At 41.5% G+C, this 27,706-nt stretch overlaps 1 protein-coding gene across 2 annotated transcripts in view; it reads right to left on the bottom strand.

Annotated features, from left to right (window-relative positions):
• ZNF475 (zinc finger protein 475) overlaps positions 1–27,706 on the bottom strand; it is a 117,236-nt gene that overhangs the window by 13,057 nt on the left and 76,473 nt on the right. The window contains exon 2 of one of the 2 annotated variants that reach the window (XM_060236420.1): positions 6,833–7,752. The exons of the other annotated variant lie outside the window; for it this stretch is intronic. Within the exon in view, the coding sequence (XP_060092403.1) occupies positions 6,833–7,489 (657 nt within the window). The 5' untranslated portion in view covers positions 7,490–7,752. The remainder of the gene's footprint in view (positions 1–6,832; positions 7,753–27,706) is intronic. 2 annotated transcript variants of the gene reach the window in all.

Genomic DNA, 27,706 nt, shown 5'->3' on the forward strand with positions numbered 1-27,706 from the left:
GGAGGACGAGACGACTACTGAGTTCGGCTTCGGGTGAGCGAAAAGGAACTCGGCACCCGCCTCTTGGGCCCTATACATGTGGTCCAGCCTCCTAGATGACACCGGCGTTGAAGATGGTGTCTTCCAGGGCTCCTTGACTGCCTGAAGAATTACTTTGGTGACCGGTAGAGCGATTGCCATGGATGTATCCCGCTGCATAATGTCAAAGACATTGTCATCCACAATGGGTTGTGGCTGCATCACAGGAAGAGAGAGAGAGGTTGCCATCCTCTTCACCAGCTCGCCATACGACTTCAGATGGCGAGATGGGAAGATCCTCGGCCGTATGGGACACTGGGAAAGGTTCCAAGGCTCTTTCTGGAATGTCGGTACCGCTCTCAGAGTCTGACGAAGAAGACTCTCTCTGTATTGAATGCTCGGAGAGGATCGGTGTCGATTCCCGGATGGGTGAACAGGTCGATGCCGATGTACGCCGATGAGGCTCTGCTGCCAGCGTGGTATGCCTCTCCGGTGGGATCGATGCCGATGGCCTTCTAGAATGATGAGAGAGCCTCAACATGTAGGATGCCTCCGATTGCTGATCCCACTCCGCAAACTCCTTCGGTGGAAACCACTGATATGGTGGATAAGGGTACGGATAGGTGGGCAGCCACTGACACTGCTCCCGCGGTGGTAATGGTGGGAAACGACGTGGTACCATGGAAGGCTCCAGGTCTCGTCTGCCTCTAGGCTCCATCGGGGTCGACAGTTCCATCGGCGCCGATGCCTCTGTTTTGGAGATCGAACCACTCCCACTACATTGCCTCGACCCCAAAGAGGAGGATCATTGAGTGAGGTCGATCTCATGTTTGGACGTCGAGAGATGGGATTGATGAGTCCTGCCTCTCGATGCCGATGGACTGTGACATGGGGATGCCAGGATCTTCCTTGGCGGAGTAGAAGTCATCGGTGCTGAAGCGTCGCGTGAGGGTGAAGGAGTGTGGGACCTCTTCCGCTTCTCCTTGGACTTCACCTTCTTCGGTACGGATGCTTGGGTCCCTGAGTCATCCCGACGCTTCTTGGCGGGTGTATCCACTGATCCTTCATGGGATCGTTTTGTGGAGGAGCCTCGCTCGACTGGCATCTCAGTCATGACTGGCGCCACATTGGCCTATGTGACCGTTGGGGCCGCAGTGTCTGCCATCATCGATACCAATGGGCCCGATGCCGATTTTTGAGATCAAAGTGCCGACTCAGTCAAAGCAGCCAAGAGCCACGCTGCCCGATTCTTCCTGGGTTGCCTGGAGAAGCGGAGGCAATGCGAGCATGACTCTACGTGATGCGCTTCACCCAAGCAGAGAAGGCACAGGGAATGGCCGTCTGGAGGGGCAATCTTCTTCCCACAAGAGCGGCAGCGTTTGAAAAACCCCCAACGTCTTTCCATAGACGCCAAACACAAAAAAACCCACTCAGAGTCCTCCGAGGGGAAAAAATTGGGGGAGAAAAACGGGGGGAAGGCCCCGAGGGGCAAGTCCAACAACAACAATTTTTTTTAACTAACTACTATCTAATAACTATCTACACTAAGAAAAACAACAAACAGGCTATTTACAACAATATGGTAATCCACCAACTACCTTACCAACCGGGGACACGAAAGGGAAACCTCTCCGCGCAGAGGTCAGAAAGGAACTGGTGGGATCCCCGCGCTGGCACCGGTGAGCATGCGTACTGGAATGCCTGTGCATGCCCATTGGCGCCGAGCGCGGGAAAATCCCAGGCTTTTCAGATACCGATTCGGGGATCAGCGCAGGCACTCTATCCCATGAGTGTGAAGCACAGAGACCACGAAGAAGATCTCTGAGTTCAGATCCAAAGGGCAAAAAATTGCAGAAGGGGAAAAAAATTGCAGGAAAAAATTATTGTGAAGTAACAGGGTACTAAATTTGTATCTACTATGGGGGAAGCCAGAAGTTGTGTGGAAACTTTTACAAACTTTGATTATTTAAGAACACCGATCCAGGGGTATGCACTTTGAAATGGTCAAAGTTTTCCCACTAGTTCTTCCAAACTAATTCTCTTTTCCTCCCTGCTTCAATATAAAACGTGCTACACTAATTCATAGCAATGTTTTAACTTGACATCAGAATCTCACTCCCTGAATTTACGCGTGTTCTTTGATTCTCTCGTCTTTATATAAATCTTGTTCAATTCATATGTTACACTGAACAGACTGAACTTCCCCTTAAAATTAGATTTATGTTGAGGACACATTTTATGGAAACATCATAAAAGCTGTAATTCATGGGAACTGCTGGTCAAAAATGTTACAGTAAAATCCAGTGCTGGAATTAAAATATAGAAGTCAGAGCAGGATGCAAAAAATGCCTCTAATAATCATCCTATTTTAATGGTAATGAGTCCACTGATTCAACTTCCAATGATACAGTACTGCAAGTTATGGGCCTTATTTCTGTCCTTGCATGTGGAGTGATAGGGGAAATAGGAGAGGATAACATGTATTTCATTCTGTAAGCAGATCTACAATAGAAATAACAACACAGCAGATAGCAGCACTGGGTGGTCAAGATACAATGGACAAAATTTCAGAATTGAGCCAATTCCAATTGTGGAAAAGGAGGATATTGAAAAAGTGATAGCACAGACTACATAAACGATAGGAAAGAGGGGGTTTCCTGTAGAAATACAGTGTCCTCTTACTTTACAATGTGGTATTTGATTTTGAGAATACTACTTCACAGATTGCTCATAACATTTCTCATGCCATGATGTATGCCAGAGCAGGATCAAAAAGGGATACCAACACTGACTTACACTGCCGAACTTTTAGACATGCATTCTGTTACCTGAATTGCCTGATTCCCTGTTAGGTGGCGAAATTAGCGTGGAGACTAGTCTGGCAAAGGGATGCAACAGGTGGGACCTATACCTTTGAATACCAAGGTCAGTTCCAGAAGGGTGCTTAAAATAAACCAGACCAAATTAAAAGGAAATTATTTTATTGAAAAATCACTGATAAAAATAAAAACACGCATACCAAAACAATCAAACATGCACACATACAAGACTACAGAGAAGCTTAGAGGCATAAAAGGAGAGGTGATATTTACCATCCAGATGTGCAGAAGTCCATGAAAAGGAATGTGAACGACCAGAGTATCATGACCCAGAATCCAAATTGTAAGTGTGGGGGAGTGACTCTAGGCATCCTAAAGTGACACACAGCACTAGAGCTGGGTGTTTTTTTATAGATTCTAAAAGGTATCCTAAGGGTTGACCAATGATTTGATGGATCTCTCAGCCATAAAACAATAGGTGGGATGGCACCTGTTATGTATGAGAGTAAATGCTGTTATCAATGGTATTCCTGCCTGGCTCACTGGAGCCTGAAGGACTAAGCTTGGGGACTTAGGAACAATGGGCAGTAGGATCCAAATTCAAACTGCCCTGCTCCAATCACAGGCCCCTTGCTGGTTTGAATGACCCAATAATGTGCTAGCGCGGGAACCCAGTGTTGTATATAGTTGGCCCAGCGGGCCCCGTTCGCCAGTCTTATTAGTGTAGCTACCTACCATGCTGTACATAATAAAGAGCTTGTTATCACTTCCACCTCGCCTCTTCAATACCTAAGAACCCACTATATTATAGCACCTTAATGGTGCATCCTGATTTATGAATCTAGAGCTGATGGCCGAAAATGGATGCATCTGTAACTAACATCAAAAGTTAATGATTCCTTGGTAACCCAGAGAATGGTTAGGAAGAGGGCCATCAATGTAAACATTGATGATAAACAGAACATAGAGTCCAATGACACTTTCAAGACCAAAGAAGTTTTATTCAGGGTGTGAGCTTTTGTATGCAGGCACACTTCCTCAGACAAACAGGAAAGAAACTTACCATTCCATACATATAAGACAGAGGTGTTTTGAACAGCAAATTAGCATACAAACATACAATATGATGAAATGTTTTAACAGATGCCTAAGTTTATAAAGTCATTAAATTTAATTCCAGAGGAAAACAATGAGGCAAATAAAGATGTCAGGATTGGTGATAGATGTGCAAATATATCCATCTTAATTATATAGTGTTAAGAACAATAATCTAACTCAGCTGTCATGCTATCACCTGACAGGATTTGTCACAAGGACATAAATATGTTAGAACTGGAGACTGATGTGTCCTTGATTGTGACAGTCTTTCATTAGGTTTCTTAATTGTAAAAGAGCAATAAATTTAAGAGTCTGTTGTCATGCTCCACTGGTCTTCTCTCAAACATGGGTTAAACACCAACTTTTTTCTTAGAGATGTTCTGTTCTAACAGATAGATCTCTAATATGCTGCATAGTATTACAATGCTTGTTTCAAGTGTTTTAATGATTTGTAATTCAGCAACGTTTATAATAACACTTGGAACTAGCACCTTCCCCAGGACTCAACAGGGATATTGTTTTTTTATCTCATTACATATCCTAAACACATTCTCACAAAATAGAACTAGACATCCACTGTATTCTAATATATTTCTTTTGCGTGTGTTTAATGCAGCATGGTACTATGCAACATATTAGAGTAGAGACCTTTCTGACAGAACATCATCAAAGTTGGACCAGCTGGAATGCTAAGAATGTTCCTGTTGCATATAATTACCCCAAGGTGGGAAAAGAGTTGTTGCTATATGAAGACAGCTGCCCTTTTCCTGTATTATGATATCTTCCAGAGTCTGGGCTTCTGCAAGTTAGTCTGACCCTTTGGCCGGCACCTAGAAATGTGCCATGTATAAACCAGAGTGCAAGGCCTTGCAACTTCTGGAGAATATTCCCAGGCTTTGGGGGTACCTTTTGGCAGGTCATCTGAGGCTAGAGAGCAGAGGGTTGGGTTACAATTCCATTAATAAATGGATTATAATACAACAACTTTCATCATAAAAACTCACAACAAAGTAGCTAGTTTGTTCTAGAGTCCAAGACATTTTTATTAAAGGCAAAAAAAGAAAATAATGTGAAGCATTTAAAAAAAAACCCAACACTGGAGTCACCAAGGCAGCAAGTCCCCCTGTCTGCCCACTGAACAGGGAATCCCCATGATTGCCTGCTGAGTGGGCAGACAGGTGGGCTTGCCGTCTTGGTGGAGGGAGTGGCAAGGACACCTCTAGGACCCAGACTTGCGGCTCGCCACGCTCCTGGTCTGCTTCCACCCTCCCCTTCTCTGATTTCACCTCAGAGGCGGAGCAGAGCGGGCGACGCTGCTGCGCTGCTGCCGCCGCACTGCTGCCGCCTCTTCTCCGGTTCACCTTAGCTGCTCCTCCAAGATGGGGCGGCTCGCCACGCTCCTTGGCGCCGTTTCCCCCCTTCACCCAGGGAGGAGCCAGTTTGGTGTAGTGGTTAAGTGCGTGGACTCTTATCTGGGAGAACCGGGTTTGATTCCCCACTCCTCCACTTGCACCTGCTGGAATGGCCTTGGGTCAGCCATAGCTCTGGCAGAGGTTGTCCTTGAAAGGGCAGCTGCTGTGAGAGCCCTCTCAGCCCCACCCACCTCACAGGGTGCCTGTTGTGGGGGGAAAAGATAAAGGAGATTGTAAGCCGCTCTGAGTCTCTGATTCAGAGAGAAGGGCGGGGTATAAATCTGCAATTCTTCTTCTTCTTCACCCCCAAAGTCTCCTGGCTCCACCCCCAAAGTCCCCAGAGATTTCTTGACTTGGACTTGGCAACCCTAATTGCATAGGGGCTCTTAACCTGACAGTTCAGGGCCTCATGTGTCATAAACTAGCATTGTGAAGGGAACAGATACTTTTGTCAAAAAGGGATATCAAGTCCTTGTCACGAACTGTTCAGGAACAAATAACCAGAGTCTTTGGTTCCCTACAGAAAGAATAACTATTTCTTCACTAGAAATAAAAGCATAAAAGAATATCTGAGATACAGTTACTTGAATTCACTTTGCAGGATGGAAGGAGGAAAATCTTGTACAGAAAACATGCAAATAGTGCAAATTTAAAGCAAGCTCTGGACAAGCTCTACAAAAGCAAATTTTTGGACAAGCTCTACAAAAGCATCTAATGCTGTTCAATGCAGTATGCGAAAAGATCCTAATGTCAACTGTAATGAAACAAATCTTGCTGTAAATGGATGGTTTATTGAGTTGAACAGCTCCCCCCTGCCCCCCGGTCCATTTGAGATATATATGGTATTAGAGATATATTTTATCTCCAGAATTTCCTTTAATCCCACTTAAATTGAAATGAAAGATTTTGTTGCAGTCCCTGCAGGAGAAAAAGAATGATGAGCATCTATTCAGCTTCACAATACATCCATTAGCAGAGGGTACAATATCATCACAGTCACATGAGACAGTCATCACTGTCACAAACAGAAATCACATGTTCAGGAAGCCCTTGTGTTTTTCATTAATTCAAATTCTTCCACAAAAGCTGAAAATCCATGCCATCTGTTTATTTATATTTATCATCATGGCCTTAAACTGACACATTATTCCATGGTCAGCATAGCTATGTAAAGTTCAAAATCTCTAACATGTTTTGAAATAGTATTGAGGTTTATTTATTACCACTAATGCAAAACAACTATCCTATGTTTTTTTAAATGTTAGATAGTGTATCATTTTCTAATACACCTCTAATGATACTTTATACACAAGAGCATAAAAATTAGTTTTGAAATCTCACTCATTTTTTTTTTAATCTCTGGAATGAAAACCTAGCTTGACTGAAATCAGCAGTGGACATTTACCATTAACTTCAATGGGAGCACAATGTCATCTTGGAGTTTGCTCACAGAAACAATTGTACCTCTTGTGCATTCTTTTTTACCTTGTCTGGTGCAGCTGAATTAGACCCAGAGGATCTAGAAGATTTAGTGCAACCCAAGTTTGAAGGCCCTGGGATAGTCTTTGGTTTACAGCTCCGTTGGTGAACAAACAGACGATCTGGAAGAAAAGTACGACCACAGTTTTCACAGGGCAGAAAATGGGCTTGATTACTTTGATCAGACAATCCACTTCCAGCCTTGATATTATCAGAACCTCCTGAAAGACTCTGAGGTTTAATAGGCTCTGGTCTTCTTAGATGCTTTGGTAACTTGTCATTTTCAGTATGCCACTTATCCAGGCATTTTGGCTCATGAATAGGAAGAGATCGTGACCCAAACTCTTTGCCACAGATAAAGCACACCCTGAAGCCAGGTCTTCTTGGTGGAATGACAGGCCGATCCCACTGATCCTGAGACATGGCTCCAATGCTTGACCGTTTTGATATTAGGACAGTCCCTGGCCTTTTTTTCACAGAGCTTATTTTAATAGTAGAATTTAAACCTACTATTTCTGGTGAAAGTTCAAGAGGATCTGACACAATGGATGTTGCAGCCTGTTTTGAACATGAGATGGTAGACATATTAGCAGGGGCTTTTTTAACATCTGGCAGATTTTTATGATGTTTGCACAAAGTTTTTTTCATTAGAGCAGTTTCCATAAAGAATGCATTCCATTAACAGACTGTCTGGTTTAATTTAGCAGGGCTTGTTTGGGCCTTGTTGCTGTGATGGTTTTATTGTTGACCTTATTGCTATTGAAATGACTGAAGTATCATGGATAAAGCAATCAGATCCTATAATAGAAGGTAGCTGTGGAAGATATAAGCACATCTGCAGCAATCTAATTGTGTTCACAAAGCCACCACCTTTTTTTTGGTGATAAATTTTCTGTTTTTCTTTTTCTTTTTTTTGAATTTTAATCCTGAAAAAAAGACAGATATATGAAAAAATTACTAAATAGTTGATACATTTCTAAATATTTAAAAATCATTCTTAAAAGAAAATAGAGGGACTGGTGTAAAAGTCTTATCTTAATCATTTTTGCATCTTAATTGTTTTTGCATATCCATTAATATAAGGTCTGTGGCCTAATATGTGAAGGAGTTCCTGCTACAAAAAATGCCCTGGTTACATTCTTCTAAGCTCATTAACTTCAGTGTGCACTATTCACTGCCATCCTTCTAAGCATTTTAAAACTCAGTATTCAGAAGATAACACTGCATGTAACTATATTTTGCAACTGTTTATGTAAAAAAACCCTTGACAATCTAGAAAGTATTCTGCCACAATATGTTGATTATAATTAAGTCAAAAGTTACAAAAAAGTTGCCAAAAGGACAACGAAGAACAAGTCATTACTAGTACTAATAGCCAAACTAGAAGTGATGCTAATGAATAGTGCTTTTTATCATTTTTTTAAAAAAAGATGTTAATAGGTTCAGTTGGGGTTAGGACAGAACTAGTGGGGCTACGTCTTTTTCTCCACATCATTTTCCTCCCACATCAACTTTCAAACCCAAAAAATCTCCACAGAGCTAGTATTTGCCCCATTGTGGAAACATACAGAGATTGATAAGAGTACCCATATATTTGCTCAATAGCAGCTCCACAAGGCCATTTAAATTCAGAGCAATGTTGCAAGGAGAATTGTTACCTTCCCTTGCATCTCGTCCTGATATGAATCAAGAGTCCATCCATTCATGAAATTCCCAGCATCACATTTGGTTTGACCCTGAGTAGAGATTAGCATGAACCAGGAAAAAAAGAGGTTCATCCTGATTTGTGGTTCATGAGGTCACACAAACCTCCTTGTTTATAGAATCGGCTCAGTTTGTGAGGTTCAGAAGAAGATCTGAGATCTTCCCTCCTTCCTTTCTGCTAGCGACAGCTCCCTGAGACCAGCAGAATGGAAATGGAGTTGGTGGAGAACTTGCAAAAGGGAATGTTCCCTTTAAATGGCTTTTGCAAACAGGTGCTTCACAAGACTTCACTCTCAGCACTTGGACATCACTCATGTATGGCACCTGCTTGCAAATGCCATTGAAGGGAACCACTTCTGTATGAACTTACCACTTGGACTTCATTCATTTGTGGTTTGCAAATGCCATTTAAAGGGAACACTTGGAAGTGGGGGGATCACTAAACAGCTTGCATCTATTTCAGCCTAACAGCTGACAAGTGCACCAGCCCCACTGTTAGGTTGAAATGGATGCAAGCCATTTCAGCAATCCCTACTGCTCCCCCTGCTTCCCACCATGAATTTCTGAAACCACGTGCAGGGTTGTGGGAGGGCAGCAGATATGGATGGCCATGTGATACCCAGGAAGGCACCCCTGTACTTATTCCCAAACCATGCACCCCTGGAATGTGATATTGCAATGTAACCCTAGAATATACGACACAGCAATGCCCATTTGAATTGGAATGGTCTTTCTTGCACATAAGGGAGAAAAATCCAGTTCCTTCTTGGCCCAAGCTAGGCTGTGGTGTGATTCTGGTTCACAAGCCGGAACAATAGGACAGCTGGCTGAAAGGTTGAGAAGCGTCTATCTTTCTGCTCCTGGGAATGAAGGGTTCCAGGCCCAGAAAGACTAGTGGGCAGAGCTATAAAAATTCCTTCACTCTTTTGGCAGCCTTTAAAGTCCTGTTATCAAAGCATAAAGAAATAAGAATTACCAAGAAACCTCCAACACAAATAAATGGCTTGTCTGTTACTCTTCAGGGCAAGACAGCAGAAACACAAAGGTTAAAGGCTAAGTGCTCATCTTGTTGTGAATGTGTGGTATAACTGCAAATTGATCTCACAATTTTTGACTCTTAACAAAGTTTCTGTTCTTCTTTAATTAACTGCTAAGGCCATCAAAGTCAACCAGTCTCCTGACTACCTGATGGATGCCCATCCATGTTTGACACTAAGGGAGAAATCTATCACTTTTGGGGAGCTTCAAAGGAACCAGTTTTGGGAAAACAAGGCCATAAAGTCATGTGGCCAGTGTAATTAAAATTCCTCCATGGGGTATGGATCTATGATACAAATGGTCTCTGATTGGATATTATACATATGACACTCTGATTTTCTATTGGTGTGACACCCTGGCCCCTCATTGGGTAGTTTAATTGCTTGATGTGACGTAATTTACCCTAGAAAACACACAACCCCACCTGTCAGGTTTAGGGTCCAGGAGGGTCCAGAGAGCAAAGGGTCGAGAGAGAAAAAGAAGGAAAAAGGGAATCCCTTCATCCTCTCCTTCCTCCACCCCCTTCCTACCCTCAACCCCCCCCCCTCTTCTCAAGAGAAATCTCCCTCCAGAGGCCTTGCATTTCCTCTGACTGAGCCTACCCTGCAAGATATAGGTATTGTATCACCTTCCCCCATCCATGCTTAATCAGCTAAACTCTTGTATTCCTCTTGTATGCTTGAAATTGTTTGATTGAGATGTAACTATTTGAAACCCTATGCCATAATAAAATCTATTATTAACCAAAGGATTTTCAGTGGTCTATCTCCGTAGACAAAGACAGAGATCCTGTACACCTCACCTCTCGTAGGCCTACCATATTGAGCTAAGAAATATTAATATTCCCCAATAAAAGGTTGTTTGAGGTGTAATACATGAACCTCTGGTTCTCAAACGGCAAACCGGCAATGTTAATCAGTAAAACAGTGTGGCACTTTCAGTAACTGTTGTTCATCAAGCTGTCCTTGTACAGCCACACATGGGTATTGCACAAGCGCAGGCCAGCCTTCAGAAAACTTTTCTTCGCCTAGTAACAGAGTGATCCTCCCTGCTGGAGCCAATGAGACTGTTTCCCACCTAAATGGTGACATACTCCAATGGAGGGGCTCCACCCCCCCCCCCCAGTTCTCCAGAGCCACCAAACGGAGAAAGGATATGCAGGACTGGATAAAAAGAAAGAACAATATATGCCTCAATGGCAATATGTTAATAATAGGGAACAATCCTGCAAACATAAAACTTTTATTCACATGGGGCAGGAGGGAAGGATGAGTGTCTGCACAAGGACAACTTGATGAACAGCAGTTACTAAAAGTGCAACTTGATGAACAAAAGTTACTAAAAGTTTTCATCACTGTTTCCTTGTGCAGTCTCACATGGGAGACTACCAAGCATTCAGCAAGCTGGAGGTGGAGTGAGTAAAAATTACAAACTGGCAGACTGTAACACTGCCTTGCCCACCAAAGTCTCCCAGTCACATGGCATCTACTAATAATGTCTAACAAAAGTGTCTGATGAAGACCATGTAGCTGCTTTGCAGACGTCTTGTATGGAAACTCCATAACACAGAGCGGTAGAAGTAGATACTGGTGCTCTCAATTGCAGAGGACACGGTGATGCCGCAGCATCATAGGCTTTGCGAATAGTTATTACTATCCAATGTGAAATCGTCTGTGAAGAGGCAGGAATCCCCTTTTTTGAGCCCAAATAACATAAAAACAGTCAATTAGAACATATCAAGCATTGTGTACAATGTAAATAAAAGAGAATACCTTTCTTGAAATCTAATGTATGGAGTCTGGTTTCTTCCTGTGAAACAGGATTGGAAAAAAATACAGGTAACACTAGCTGCTGTGTTGAATGAAATTTAGAAACCACTTTCGGTAGGAATTTGATGCTAGGTTGCAAAGTAACCCTGCCTGGAAAAATTTGCATAAAGGGAGCGTCAGCTCTCAAAGCTGCCAATTCTCCTACATGTTGTGCTGATGTAATTGCAACAAGAAAAACAGTCTTCAACGTCAACCATAGAAACAGAACCATGGGGCTCAAAAGGAGAACCAGTAATCTGATTTAAAACCACAATCAAGGACCATTGTGGAGTAACAGAAATGGTTGGAGGGTATATAGGGTTGCCAATCCCCAGGTGGGGGCAGGGGATCCCCCGGTTTGGAGTTCCTCCCCCCGCTTCAGGGTTGTCAGAAAGCGGGGGGGGGGGGGAGGGGAGGGAAATGTCTGCTGGGAACTCTATTATTCCCTATGGATATTTATTCCCATAGAAAATCATGGAGAATTGATCTGTGGGTATCTGGGGCTCTGGAGGGGCTGTTATTTGGGGTAGAGGCACCAAATTTTCAGTATAGCATCTAGTGCCTCTCCCCAAAATACCCCCCCCCCAAAGTTTCAAAAAGATTGGACCAGGGGGTCCAATTCTATGAGCCCCAAAAGAAGGTGCCCTATCCTTCATTATTTCCTATGGAAGGAAGGAATTGAAAAGGTGTGCTGTCCCTTTAAATGTGATGGTCAGAACTCCCTTTGGAGTTCAATTATGCTTGTCACAGCCTTGATCTTGGCTCCACCCCTAATGTCTCCTGGCTCCACCCCCAAAGTTTCCTGGCTCCACCCCCAAAGTCCCCAGATATTTCTTGAATTGGACTTGGCAACCCTAAGGGTATAGCTTATTAGACCCTTTAAAAATGTCTTAGAAAGCAGATGCAAAAACAATGAATAACCATCGACAGGCTGGTGATACGAAGAAATGACTGCTAAGTAAACTTTTATTGAGGAATTCACCAAGTTCTTTTTTAAGGATAGGAGAAAATCCAGAAGTATAAACAATGGATATGTTACAGCATCAGTCCCAGAACTATACAACCAGTGAGAAAAAATCCTCCACTTCAATGCATAAGAAGCTCTAGTTGAAGGTTTACAGGAACTACGTAGAACCTGATTCACTGCTCTAGAAATGGTTGGCTGCTCAAAGAAACCAAGCTGTCAGATTCAAATATCTCCAATCTGGGAAAGTTCTAGTGGGAATGTGTAGGAGGGTTGGAGACTGTGGTAAATGTTTGAAAACTTCCCTGGGTCTTTGTATTAGAGTCAGAAAACAAATTTGTCTCCTCCAGCACAGGGCTATCAAGATACAATGACTGTCTTCCACCAATAGTTGTGCTATTACCCTCCTCAACAAGGGGCTTGGAGGAAATACATAATGGAATTTGCATTCCATGGTATCTGAAATGCATCCCCTATCAATTGAGGGTCCCATCCAGCCCTTCTGCAGATCCTGGCCATCTTGGTATTGTCCCTGGTTGTGAATAAGTTGACCATAGGGAAACCCCAATAGTCGCATATTGTGGTCAGCACTACGGTATCCAGAGATCAAAGATACTTGCCATTGGCAAGATAGCTCAATTGATCTGCTATTGTGTTGCGTTCCCCCACAATGTGCATGGCTTGTAAAGCTACATGACTGCAAATGGCCCATTCCCAAATTCTTATCGTGTGAGCACAGAGTGACAGAGAAGCTGTGCCCCCTTGTTTGTTCAACTAGAACATGGCTGGAGTGTTGTCTATCTGAACCAGGACAGAATGACTGCATAGGATATCTGTGAAATAGTTAAGGCCATTTAAAATAGCTTTCAACTCTAAAACATACATAGACATAATAACCTGGTAATTGGCTATTTTCAGGCTTAAAGCAGCTGTGGCATATGATTTCGCATCATCATGTCCAGTTTACAACCCTCTTTATTACATGGTGTTGATTGTGCCCCAGGGTGATATTTTCCCTACATTTCTTCAGCAATGAGGAGATGGGTATTGGATGGGTATAAAGGAAGGAACAATTCTCAGGGTGAACCCTATATTGATTTTCTCCTCTTCTGGAAGTAGCAAGTAAAGAAGATGGTTTCTTCCATAATTTCTGTGACATCTCTATTATCTCATCAATAAGAGGCAGAGCCATGGCTTGAGGTGCACCAGGATATAGTCTCCCTATAATCTTACCATTAGGCTTAGGCTCTAAAGTAATGGCTGGCAAATCAAGGGCTTGGGCAATGCTGGTCATCTGATCCAGAGATAAATGAAGCTCTTCTAAAGGGGAGTCAGGATCCTGATTGCCCACAGTAAGATCAGGTGCAGGATCATCTGGAGCACTTACTACAGAAGCTCTCTCATCCAGTGGTTTCGGCAGGAAACATTCTCCAGCGGGGAGGGCTCCTCTGTTACTAGGCTAAGAAAAGTTTTCTGAAGGCTAGCCTGTGCTTATGCAGTACCCATATGGGACTGCACAAGGAAATTATGATGAAATTAGGTTTGTGACAAGGTTCATGCCCATCCCTAGTCCTGAGAGGAGATATATAAAATGTTGATCTTTTGTGCATGCACAGTTTCATATATGGTGGTATGAATCTGTGACATATATGTTTGTATAAATCACTCTGCACTTCATTAAAACACGCAACCCCAAAATGGACAAGTGTTAAATTTTCCCCTTTCTTTCCTCCATCCCCCATAAGAATGGTTAAATATCTGAGTATGAATAGCTTTTCAAAAACATTTATTTAACCTTGTACTTCCAGAATATTTGTAACTTTGTCTCAGTCCACAGAGTTTGCAAAACAGAATATTTGTGAACAATAGATCATGGAAACATGCAACACAGACATAGGCATAAAATATTGCAAACACCACAACTTTATTTGAAACTGATGCATTACGTAACAAGTTCATATTAACTGTAAACACATGTAGTGTGTAATAGCATAACTAACTTGAATTCTCTTGTCAGTGGAAACCCATCTGACATGCTGCATTGTATTTTTGTTGTGCTAAACAGAACTCCCGAAAGAATATTTTAATTTGCTTGTGGAAATCTTCTGAAGAAACTCAAGGGGATCCTAGAGGGGCCTGCCTACCCAATCACTGCTTCCTTGTATAAATGAGTAACGTGGAGTCCATACAAATGAATTCTATGTGGGACACACAATCTTAGGATGCCAGGGAGGCACTCAGCCCACAGGAAAATGGCAGGGAACAGTGGCCTTGGCTAAGGGACCAGAGCAGGCTACCAGAGGCCCAAAGCAGCAAAGCACAGCAGACCAGGAAGGGTTACCCCCCCCCCCAAAACCCAGCCACAAGCACAACAACCAGACCAGGGAGGCACTCAGCCCACAGGAAAATGGCAGGGAACAATGGCCTTGGCCAAGGGACCAGAGCAGGCTACCCGAGGCCCAAAGCAGCAGAGCACTTCAAACCAGGAAGTGTTACCAGGCCCCCCAACCCAGTCACAAGCACAACAACCAGACCAAAGAGGCACTCAGCCCACAGGAAAATGGCCTGCGCCACCAAGGAACCAAAGCAGACCATAGGCCCAAAACAGGAGAGCAGAGCAAAAATAACTTTTAACGAAGTAGACAATGTAATAAAATTATAAAGTGATTAAAACAAACAATCCTAGCCAGGTCAGGCCAGAGCCGCCCCCAATCCCCCCCCAGCAACCCCCCCCAAACACAAAACCACCCAGACACCTACCCAAAGCAGAACAGAAGGTTTTCTAAAATATAGAAACAAAAACCTACTTATAAAAATTCCCCAATCCCCTTCCCCACAATAAGGAAAAAAATGAAGGACCTCACCCAGTCAGATCCTGAAGTCCAGGTCCAGGATCAGGATCCACACCAGGCCACAGAGAGCAGAGCAGCAGAGCACTGTGCCAAAGCAGCAGTGGCTCAACACCAGCTCACAGTCTCTCTATGACAGCAGGAACAGCAATGGAGTCCAGGGGGCAAGAGATGGTAAATAAATACCCTCTCTCTGCCCATGGCAGAACAGAACAGTTTGGAAATAAACTGTTTTGTTCTCTGATTGGCTTGAGGGGGGAAACATGCAATTCCATTGGAGAATTGCAGTTTCTCCCTTCCCCCTACTTTGCACAACAAAAAAAAGCCCTGCAGGGTCCTGCAAAGCCATGCATTTCCAATTTGCAGAAATGCATGCCTCTGATTGGTCAGAGGTCTCTTCCCCTCTCACCCTTCCCCCTCACCCCTCCCCCTCACTCCAGCCAGAGGTGGGAAAAGGCCAGGGAAAGGCAATCACAGACTGCCGTTTGCCTTTCCCCATTGTTTTCTATGGGAGGAATAGCTTTACCGAATATTTCCGAATGATACCATAATTATTCGGAATTCAAAAGTAGGCTCAGATGTTTATTCAGAATACCTATTTCCGAATATTTACCGAAAAGGCTATATTCGGTAAATATTTGGTAAATCCTTTACTGAACTGATAGCCCTACTAGAAAGGCAAACTTGAGTTGGGGTGGGGTGGGGGATATCTCAAGGCAGAGACCATCTACTTGTCCTCACAACTCAAAAGGTATTAAGTGATTCAGGGAAAGTGCCAGTGTCAGGTAGGACATAGTTTTATAGTGTCTAGCAGAATTTGCAAGTATTGGGACTAGAGCATTGGCTTCAGGTCATGATTTAGCAACTTTCTGGGAATCTGGAATTAAGTTCTGTGACAGCCAACTGAGTTGTCAGACTAACCTTATCTCCTTTTATGAGAAAGTTACTACCTTGATGGATCAGGGGAATGCTGTGGATATACTTTATCTTGATCTTACTGAGACTTTTGATAATATTCTACATTACATTCTTGTTGACAAGTTGGTAAAATGGGTTTTGAATCCTATTAGTGTTATGTGGATTTGTAACTGGTTGACAGATCACACCCAAAGCGTGTTTGTTAATGGTTCCTCATTCTCTTGGAGAGTATTGAGAAATGGAGTACCTCAGGGATCTGTCCTGGGCCCAGTGTTGTTCAACATCCTTATAAACAATTTGGCTAAAGGAACAGAGGAAGCTCACTAAATCTGCAGATGATACTAAACTGGGAAGAGGAGAAAATACAGTTGAAGACACAGTCAAGATACAGGATGATCTTGACAGGCTGGAAAACTGGGCTAAAACAACTAAAATGAATTTCAATGGGGATAAATGTGAAGTTTTGCATTTAGGTAGGAAATTCAAGAGGGAGCCCCATGGTGCAGAGTGGTAAGCTGCAGTACTGCAGTCCAAGCTCTGTTCACAACCTGAGTTTGATCCTGGCAGAAGCTGGGTTCATGTAGTCGGCTCAAGGTTGACTCAGCCTTGCATTGGTAAAATGGTCGGTAAAATGAGTACCCAGCTTGCTGGGGGTAAAGTGTAGATGACTGGGGAAGACAATGGCAAGCCACCCCATAAGAAAGTCTGCCAAGAAAATGTGATGTTACCCCATGGGTCGGTAACGACTTGGTGCTTGCACAGGGGACTACCTTTATCTTTAGGAAAAAGCAAATGCATAATTATAGGATGGAGTAGTCTTGTCTTTGTAGTAGTACTTGTGAAAAGAATCTAGGGGTCTTAGTAGACCATACACTGAACATGAGTCAGCAGTGTGATGCAGGAGCTAAAAAGGCAAATGTGATTTTGGACTGTGACATCACACAAAATAATGGTATCACTTTACTCTGCTCTGGTTAGACCTCATTTGAAGTACTGTGTTCAGTTTTGGACACCACAGTTTAAGAAGGATATTGACAAGCTGGAACATAGCTTGTCTTAAATAGCATGAAAAATATTTTTACAATTTTTTCTCTCTTTTATATTACAGAAATTTCCTTGTGGTCCAGCATTGTTCTATTGTTTTATTCTCTTCTGTATTATGAACCAATGTGTGTACTTACCTTTCTGACCTCTGAAGGTCTAAACGCGTCAGGTCAAGTTGAGTGGGTTCCCATTGAGGTTTTATGATTTTACATAGCATAGAGGCTTATGATGGGTCCTTAAATGGTTTTAGCTTTCAACAATAAATACATGTATGTTGATTTATAATTTTTTTACACTTTGTTTTTAATGTCCAGCCCTTTAATTGCATATTAACCTTTTAGGTTTCTTACTCCAGTTTTTGGGTTAGGTTTCTTTCCCTTCTTTGTTTTTCTTTAAATATTTGGAAGACCTGCCTGACAGAGCAGTTCTTCAGTGAGATGGACTTTCTCAGGAGGTGGTGAGCACTCCTTCTTCTGAGTTTTTAAAGCTGGGGCTAGATAGCCACCTTAAAAAAATTGTACAAATTTAATCCATCACTAACATAATCCTTTTTGGCACCTTTCTTAAAGTTCTCTTGTATCATCTAAGGTAGTTTTGTTAAATGTTGTTGTATTTTTCTGGGAAAATATTGTGTGATTATTACATAGATCTGAAACAGGAATTTGGCAAAAATTATATTGTTCCATTTGCTCTAAGGTAATTATGTGGTCCATAACAGTCTTTTATTCTTCCAAAAATGCAGGAATACTCCCCCCAAATGGCCATGTGATCAAAGATTGGTTGTATTATCTTCTTTACTGTCCCTTCTATGTAGACCCAAGAATTTATCCATAAATTTACAAAGGTCTAGAAAATTGCAGGATCTAAGAAACAGTGTCTGAAAGACTTTTTTATGTTCGGTGTTGGAGAACCTCTTGATGTAATTATTTTGGTACATCAGTGATTTTGTAATTGTTCTTAATTAAGCAGCTGTCCAATTTTTTTAAAAAATATTTTTCATTGTGACCTATGGCTGACACAAATAAATGAACTTAAGTTAAAATACAAAATGTTGTTAAAAGCATTTTTATTTCTAAAACTTTACAAGGCAACCAAGTTTTAGAATCCAATGAATCTATAATTTTTTTCTTTCTGCCTCATGGAGATCACTTGCTCCAGTAACTATTTTTTACATGTCCCAGTTGTTAAGTTGTTATTGAAAAATATCACAGGCTAATGCGGAGAGATGCAAATATCATAACTAAAAGCTCTGATACACTTTACTAATAAATACTATATGAGAAGTTAGAGTGTTTGCAGCATTTTCCTTTCATGTTAGGAAAATATTTTCTTTCTGTTAGTTGAACTTCATTTAAACACATGTAAAAATGAAGTTGCTTTATGCTACAAGCCAAAACCCCCCGAAAACATTGCAATCAAATTTTATTTTTAATTTTTCAGCAAACTGAGGTCCCAAGATTTTTTTACTGACCCACATGTACAGTTTAACTTAATTGTGACAATTTATACTACATCTGTACATATCATTATGGGTAGTAAAAATCTATCTGTTTGGCAGATTATTCTCAAAGATTCCATGAACTGCTTGCTGATTGTATGCTAAAATGTCAAGTGCAAGTAGATCCTGGCATGGTTGCCATTAGCAGTATTGTTAGGTAACAAATAACATATTTGAAGCTGTGGCGGAACCGGCCCGATTCTGCCTTCAGACCCGGTCCCGTCAGCTCCCTATTGAGTCGCCAACTCCTGGAGGGAGCTATTTCTCCTCCTGCCCCTTGGGCGCGCTGCCACCACCTGCTCAGTCCCGGGGTTCAGATTGAGAGGAACAGGACTCCCAATCCCCCTTTCCAGCTATGAGGCCCGGCCTCAAGGTCCTCTGCCACCCTGTACTTGGGTTTCACAGAGACCTCAGCACTTCTTTGGGGCACCCCTGGAGGATTGGCACCTTATCCAACTGCATGCCTTCCCCCTTCCCTGGGGCCCCCTTCTTAAAAACAGCGTGGTCTAAAGCGGTCTGGGGATCTAGGTGGTACAGAGATTGACTGCCAGCATTTAAACAGTAAAAATATATTGATTTAAAAAGAGAAAAAGATAGGAAAATAAAAATAAAACAAAAACAGTTGCGTTTAAAAGGTTAGCACAGCACAGCACACGCACAGCAAACAGCCTGACAAACAAAATGTGTTATAAACGCGTCCTGCTGGCCCTGATCTAAACTTGCCCTGTCTTGTGAATTACTTACTTAGTCTGCCTGCCTGGGGGCCTCCCAGGCAGGAGCCTCCATTGCTCACCACATGCTCGCTCGAGCCCTGGCTTCCAACTGCCCTTCTCTTCCTGCTAACACACATGCCAAGAACAAAAGCACTTCCTGCCTCTCTAGGAGATTTTCCCCCTAGCGTTGTTGGTTTGGCTCTGGAAGGGAGGGGGGGAGTGAGGGGAAGGCTACAAAGCCTGCTGAGGGATTTACTGACCCCTGCCAAATGAAGCACCACCACTGACTAAAATGGCGTTTCTCCACAGAAGCATTCCCACATTAATAGTTGCCCATGCTTCTTTGCCACAGGCAACAGCTTAGTAGTACTAACAATAATTCACATCTGTATAGCACTTTCAAATGTACAAATGTTTCACAGACAATCTTGTTGTAGTCCCTTGTAAAGCAAATGAATATTTTTATCTACATTTGCAGTAGGAAGTGGGGAATAGAGAAAGGTGGCTTATCAAGAGCTACCTAGTAAGCTGATGGCAGAGGTGAAATTCATACCGTAGCCCTTCTGAGCTGTAATATGAACATATGAAGCTGCCTTATACTGAATCAGACCTTTGGTCCATCAAAGTCAGTATTGTCTTCTCAGACTGGCAGCGGCTCTCCAGGGTCTCAAGCTGAGGTTTTTCACACCTATTTGCCTGGACCCTTTTTTGGAGATGCCAGGGATTGAGCCTGGGACCTTCTGCTTCCCAAGTAGATGCTCTACCACTGAGCCACCGTCCCTCCCCAAATCAGGGAGTAATCCTAAACAAGTCTAATTAGAAGTAATTCTCATATTTTTCAATGACATTTACTCAGAGGGAAGTATTCTTGGGACAACAACCTCAATCTCTAATCCACTACCTTACATCAATGACCCCAGGATGCTAGTTATGATAATGATACAAGAAAAAAATACTGGACATAGTTCAGTGTTGTCTTTCAAATACTGCAAATTAATGTGTACTCACAGACTTTTAAAAAGTGGTCCTCTGAAAACTGTCAGCAAATGAAATATTTTCACATTATGGTAAGAGAACAGCCACAAGTCTCTACAGAGTCATGGGGAAGAATGATCAGAAAGGATGCCCATAACCTGCCAGTGACTCTGTTTTACACCTAATTATGTATATATCAAGAATGCTCAAACTGTTACCCCTTAGAGAAATATCAGGCAGAATAACAAACTCTAGGGCAAAGACTTTTGAATGAGTAAAGATATTTTACCAGGAATTAATCAGTCAAGAAGAGAAACCATAAAGAACCCACTAACAATGTAGCCTATTGTTGGACTTCCAAAATCTCTGCTGGATTTATACTTTATTTGGTGGGTTACACCATTTGGTCTATTTCTTATCCACCAGGCTGGGAATGGCCTGCAAGTTCACATCCATAAATTTATACTTGATTTTCAAAACTAAATCAACATCTCTCTATAAAAGGGAAGATAAGTGTGGTTTCCTTTTGAAATGTCAGGATAAAAGTGAGTGGAAGCAAAATAGGGGTCATTGTTCTCCCTTGAGACAATATTTGATCCACAAGCAATCCTAACTAATGGTCTTAATTCATAAACCATACACACGTAATGAATGTAAATCTAGATGTAACGGACTATCTGGATTCAAATTAGACAATTTGAAGGAATACAGAAGCTAATTCAGATGCTGCCAGATGCTGCTGCTTTATGTATGTTAGATCACAATCAGAAGCTGACTAATCCAAATTTTCATTCTTCTCTATGAAGAAGAGACCTGCAGTGAAACAAAGTTCACATTACTTTTTCAAATCCTGTAATATATTTATCATCACTAATATTTACAAGTGGTATTTTCTCTAAGCACTAGACCTAATGGTTGAGTCCAGTCCTCATTTTAAAAAAGATGTCAGTGTGGTGTTTTCCAATCTCTCACTGTGTTATTTTTATGTTTTAATTTGGAGTTTTAAATGTATGTAATGCTGTGATTTAAAATGTAGGCCTGTAGAGTTAAGAAAGAGGGGATCTGGATGGGTGAGTGGCTGCATGGTAGCTTTATCCCAGGGGGTGGAATTGACTATTTTGTTCAGAGAGAGTGTAAGAATTAGGCTGAGCAATGTGTGTGTGCAGAAGAGAGTCTGAGTGAGGTGTTGTGGAGGGCAAACAAATGTTATGAACCTAAGTGGCAAGTAAAGACAATAAGTCTGTGCAGAAGTTATTAGCCTGGATGCCAACCTGGTAAATTGTTCTGTGTGGAAGTTACAAGTCTGGGTGGCAAGCTGTGAAATTAAGCTTTGTGCAAATCATTAGCTTAAGTGGCAAGTGAATTAATACACATTTGTGTTTAGGTCTGCTTAAGGAAATTTAGAAAACTATCAGGAACCATTGCACTTCTGAATCTATTGAAACCATTATGCTTATTAACCATACAAAAAACTGTTATGCTGCTATAAATAAACTGTATTTACCGTATGTTTTAGAAAAACAACTGTTTATTTTAGAACAACGTTCAAGTTCAGTGGCACTAGGGGTGTGTATTCAGTTTACCTGAACAATAACAGACCCTGAAAAAATACTTCACTGGTTTTTTGAGGATTTTTTTAAAGCCCAAAAGAAATTAAGAGTTTCTTTCTAGCTACCAATATAGCTGAGCCAAAATAAAAGCCAATGTTATTCCAGTTTTGTTCAGGTGTGGCTATGATAAGGCATTTAAGGAGATGGATGTCTTTTTAAATACCTTTCACTTGCTCAGTTGTGCCATGGTGGCATAACTTGGTGAGTGAACTCAGAAGGCATTTAAAGAGACACTATCTTTAAAAGCCTTCTGAGTTCACTTGCTGGGTTGCACCATGGCAGTTGCGCAGCTTGGAGAAGGCATTTAAAGAGACCCTATTTAAATGCCTTCTCAAAGCCATGCTTCCACTACCACTACAGCAGTGCAACTAAGAGAGTGGACTCAGAAGGCATTTAAAGAAACAGCAGTCTCTTTAAATGGCTTTTTTCTTCCATTAAAAGTAATGCAGGATGGGGGCATCTTCTTTGATGAGGTCATAGCATTGGACCCCATAGTCCAATCTTTTTTAAAACTTGTGAGCTTTTTTTGAGGAGGGCAACAGCAGCTATGCTGCAAATCTGGTGCCTCTAAAAAAAACAAAACCTTCCCCAGAACCCCATAGGGTATAATTGGGATACTGGTATTGGGATTTGGAAATATTGGAAAACACTGATTTTTTAAAAATTAAATTTTATTGAAATTTAACTTTATAACAACAACAAACACAAACATTTGTCAGCAGCAGTGATACCAATGTAAATGAAAAACATAATAATAACAATAAGATCCAATACTTCCTAGATTACAAAGTTAAATTATTTAAAAGTAATTTAAAAGTTATAAAAGTATATAAACTATCATCAAAATAACATACCTTACATAAAATTAATAACACTGTATAGTCGGGATGGTATACAGGATCGAGTAGCAGGTGTTTGAGAAAAAGATGACTCAAGGAAAGGTAGCCATTTGAGCAATAAGTTCTTAGGAGTATTAGATCTATCTAAAGGGGTTATAGAGTCTAGGATTTTGCCCATCGAATAAAATTCCCATATTGCTGAGTACCAAAATTTAATATATAACGGACCAGAGGTCTTCCAATTCTTAGCTATGACCATTTTGGCAGCCATAAGTAAAGTTGAAATTAACGATTTGCTAAACTGTGAAATTATTAAGTCAGGCCACAGGTCTAATAATATCACTTCAGGAGTAAATGGGATAGTGTAACCAGTGATAGTTTTGATACAACAGTCCAGAATTCTTTAACAAATTTACAGTGCCACCAGCAATGTAAGAAGTCTGCCTCCCTCCCACAACCTTTCCAACAATAAGAAGGAAGTTCTGATGATATATGGTGTAATTTTTTGGGTGTTATATACAACCTCAATAGTATTTTATAACTCAGTTTTTGAATATTTAGGGAGGAAGAGGTGTATGAGTAAGAAGACCAGATATGCCACTGGTAATTGGTAAATTGTGTTTTACAGTCTAAGTGCCATGGGTGCTGATAAGAGGGAGGGTGTGTGCAGTCTACAAGAATTAAGCCTTTGTATAAGAAGGAGACTAAGCCTTTGAATGTAGCAGGTAAACTAGGAATTGTTCAAAAAAGTAGGAGGCCTAGCCAAATTATGAGATTTTGATACCTGATCGATAAGGTGTTTTACCTGTAGATATTCAAACCAGTTAAAGGGGGTGAATTTTGTCTTCTAACTGGCTTTTTCCCAGGAGCTTACCATCTGAGAGAATGTCAGGAAAACTTACTAGGTTGAAAGATTTCCAGATATGAAAGGAGTTTGTAGAAAAACCAGGTTGAAACCATGATTGGGTGAGAAAGTGTGAGATAGGTGAAACCTTAGGTGCAAGGTGACGCTTTAGTTTGTCTCAAATGGATAGGGAGGCTTTTAGAAAAGGATTGTTTAAGGAATTGGATGGTCTCTTACTTGGTTTTCCCCAAAGAATACTTTGAAAAGATCTATTATCTAAATAGTCATGCTCAATCAGTTTCCATTCTGATTTAAAATTTGAATTGCATTGTTTAAGAAGGCCAGATAAAATAGCTGCTTCGTAGTAAAGTTTGAGATCCAGAAGGGCGAGTCCTCCTTGATCTGAAAGATGAATCAAGGTGCTGTAACTAATTCTAGGTGATTTCTTATTCCAGATGTAGGAAATAAAAGAATGCTTCCAGGTTGTAAAGAGATCTGCTGGGATAAGGATTGGAAGGGCTCTACATAAAAATAAAAATTTAGGAAAAATGAAGGATTTTAATATTTGAATTTTTTCTATCCATGGGGTAAAGTTAGAAGATTTGTTTTGCAGGAGTGACATTATGGATTTGTTTAGAAAATGATGTTTGTATTTAAATAGTTCACCAAGATTTACAGGGATGTTCACCCCTAGATAGGTCCAATATTTAACCAGCCACTTATAGTAAAAATGCAAACGAATGTATTCCTGGTGCTGTTTAGAGAGTATGATAGGGTATAAGACACATTTGGATGGATTAACTTTAAGGCCAGAAACTAAAGAGAAATGGTGTAGCTCAGGGGTGGACAATGGTAGCTCTCCAGATGTTTTTTGCCTACAACTCCCATCAGCCCCAGCCAGCATAGCCAATGGCTGGGGTTGATGGGAGTTGTAGGCAGAAAACATCCGGAGAGCTACCGTTGGCCACCCCTGGTGTAGCTGATTTTAAATTGCCTGAAGGTCATGTTCTGGGTGGTAAAAATAACTAGGTCATCTGCAAATAATGAAAGGTTTGTAGAATGATCTTTAAAAGAGATTCCAGGAATAAGGGGATCATGATGTATAGGGAAATACTGATATTTTTCAGGTTCGATATATCTGAACTTGAAAAATACCGTTATTTTTTTGCACACCTATAAGTGGCACCTTTAAGACCAACAAAGTTTTATTCAAAGTATAAGCTTTTGTGAGCACACACATTTCTTCAGATACATTGAAATGGAAGTTACCAGTCCATACATATAGGCAGAGGGTGACCAAATTAGTATACAGCAGGGGTGGCCAACAGTAGCTCTCCAGATGTTTTTTGCCTACAACTCCCATCAGCCCCAGCCAGCATGGCCAATGGCTGGGGTTGATGGGAGCTGTAGGCAAAAAACATCTGGAGAGCTACCATTGGCCATCCCTGGCATACAGAATAATAAAGGGGCTTAAAAGATGCAAGGAACCCCTTTTACCTCAGGGCCATCCTCACATGCTGACTGTTCTGTCATTCTACCATATACAACTAAGCCATCGTGCTCTTTGGGTCAAACGAAGAATTCTAAGGCAGCAGCTTTTGATGGCAGCGAAAATAAGAAAGGCAAGGAGGCAGCATAACACACATCATCGCAGAACATCACAGAGAGGTGCCTTTACACAGGTTATACATAAGGTGCCCCATAGGAAAGAGCAAAAATGTTACAGTCAACAGTCCAGAATTTATGGCTCCTGTGAGGTTTTCAGAGAGGTTTTAATTTTCTTTGCTTCATGGTTGTCTTTAAAATGAAGCTAGTGCACATACCCACAAGGACCCTATTGCCTCCATCAATTTATCAGACTCTTCTCTTAAACACTAGGTCTCTCTTCTCATACTTCTTGGGATTCCCATATGCAGACATCCTACAAAACCCATCTTGTAATGCTGGATGCTGCAAGGAACATTTCTGTGCTGACTAGGGAATTAGATGAGCCATGATACAGTTAAAATCTTTTCAGTTTTTCTTTATTGAGAATGCTACATGGGAAACCCTCTGAAAAAGCATATTTACCTGCTGGAAGTACTATAATAAAACAATCAAATACTTCACACATATTTTAGGAATTTTATTATCTATTAATGTGCAAAGAGATTCCTTAAGATTTTACTATGATAAAATAATCATGAAATTAAAGGGGACTTTTCCTGTACATAAACTGATGAAGTAGTTATTGGGATATTTGGTTAATATAGCAATAGGGTTACAGGACAAGGCTGAATGTTAAGCAGGATTTTTTTCTTATTTGTTTGTGTTTGCTTGAACGATTGCAAGGCTTCACTGCTTGCTGACAAGAACAAATTCAGAGAGTGAATATAAATGGGCAATTTTCGCAGTGGAGGATGGTAAGCCCTGCAGGGCTCAGTACTGGGTCTAATGCTTTTTAACTTGTTCATTAATGATTTGGAGTTGGGAGTAAGCAGTAAAGTGGCTAAGTTTGCAGATTACATTAAATTGTTCAGGGTGGTAAGAACCAGAGAAGATTGATCCATTTTTACTTGCTCATATCAATAGGTATGAACATTTTGGATTAGGCAATCCCTCTTATTTGTCAAAACTATATGTGAGGAAATGATTCAACTCATGGCAAAAAAAAAAAGTTAAGGATGCAATTCTGAGCCTGCTTCGGCGGGGAGGGCAGGATATAAATAAAATTTTTATTATTATTATTATTATTATTATTATTATTATTATTATTATTATTATTATTATTATTATTATTATTATTATTATTATTAATTCTGGCTGATGTGAGAAAGGCTGGATATTTCAGCTTTTCAGTAGATTCTGCTCCTAACATTTCACATACTGATCAGTTGACTGTAATTATCAGATATGTATTACCTGAAGATGGTTTGCCAACTGATAGATTTTTAACTTTCCTTGAGCTAAAAGACCACTCAGGAGAAAGCATGACTGATTTAGTGTTCAACTATTTCACTGCTGAGCTTGAACTTGACTTTAGAAAATGCCGGGAGCAGTCTTATGACAACACTGCCAACATGGCTGGTAAGTACAACGATATGCAGCAAAAAATCATGATTTTTTTTTTTTTTGCAAGATAGACAGGTTGCTTATCTGTAACTGTAGATCTTCGAGTGGTCATCTGTGCATTCACACTCATGGGATAGAGCGCCTGCGCCAATCCCCAAATTGGTATCTAAAAAGCCCAGGATTTTTCCGCGCTCGGCGCCAATGGGCATGCGCAGGCATCCCATTGCGCATGCTCACCAGCGCAAGTGCGAGGATCCCGCCAGTTCCTTCCTGACTGCTGGAAGCCCCTACTGGAGGGAGACCATCAGCAGTGGGGAAGGAGGGCGGGTAGTGTGAATGCACAGATGACCACTCGAAGATCTACAGTTACAGGTAAGAAACCTGTCTATCTTCTTCGTGGTCTCTGTGCTTCACACTCATGGGAGATAAGCAAGCAAGACATACCTGGAAGCGGGAAGACGGTCAACCGGAAGAAACAGCTTGCAACACCACAGTTCCCAACCGAGTCCTCTGCTGAGCATGCACATCCAACGCGTAGTGCTTCATAAAGGCATGCAGAGAAGACCAAGTGGCAGCCTTGCAAACATCAGTCAGGGACACGCCTTTCAGGAACGCCACTGAGGTCGCCATCGCTCTTGTAGAGTGTCCACGAATAGGCCCAGGTAACGGCTTCTTTGCCAACAAATAACACAGTTTAATAGTCTCAATGAGCCATTTTGAAAGCCTCTGAGACGAAATCCTGGTACCTAGCTTAGGGGCAGCGTATGAAACAAAAAGCTGCTTGTCCTTACGAAAACTCTTGGAACGACTTAAAACAATAAAGCACGTTTTACATCCAAAGCATGCAACCTACGTTCCTCATCCGAGGAAGGTGTAGGGTAAAAAGTGGGCAACCAAACTTCTAAGTTGAGGTGGAACTGAGAGACCACCTTGGGGAGAAAAGCAATGTCAGGAGCTAAGGAAACCTGAGCCTCCTGAAACACAAGGTACGGATAATCACGACGCATCGCCGTGAGCTCCCCTGC

The sequence above is a fragment of the Heteronotia binoei genome, chromosome 4 (assembly GCF_032191835.1).
Source record: "Heteronotia binoei isolate CCM8104 ecotype False Entrance Well chromosome 4, APGP_CSIRO_Hbin_v1, whole genome shotgun sequence".
Classification (NCBI taxonomy): Eukaryota; Metazoa; Chordata; class Lepidosauria; order Squamata; family Gekkonidae; genus Heteronotia; species Heteronotia binoei.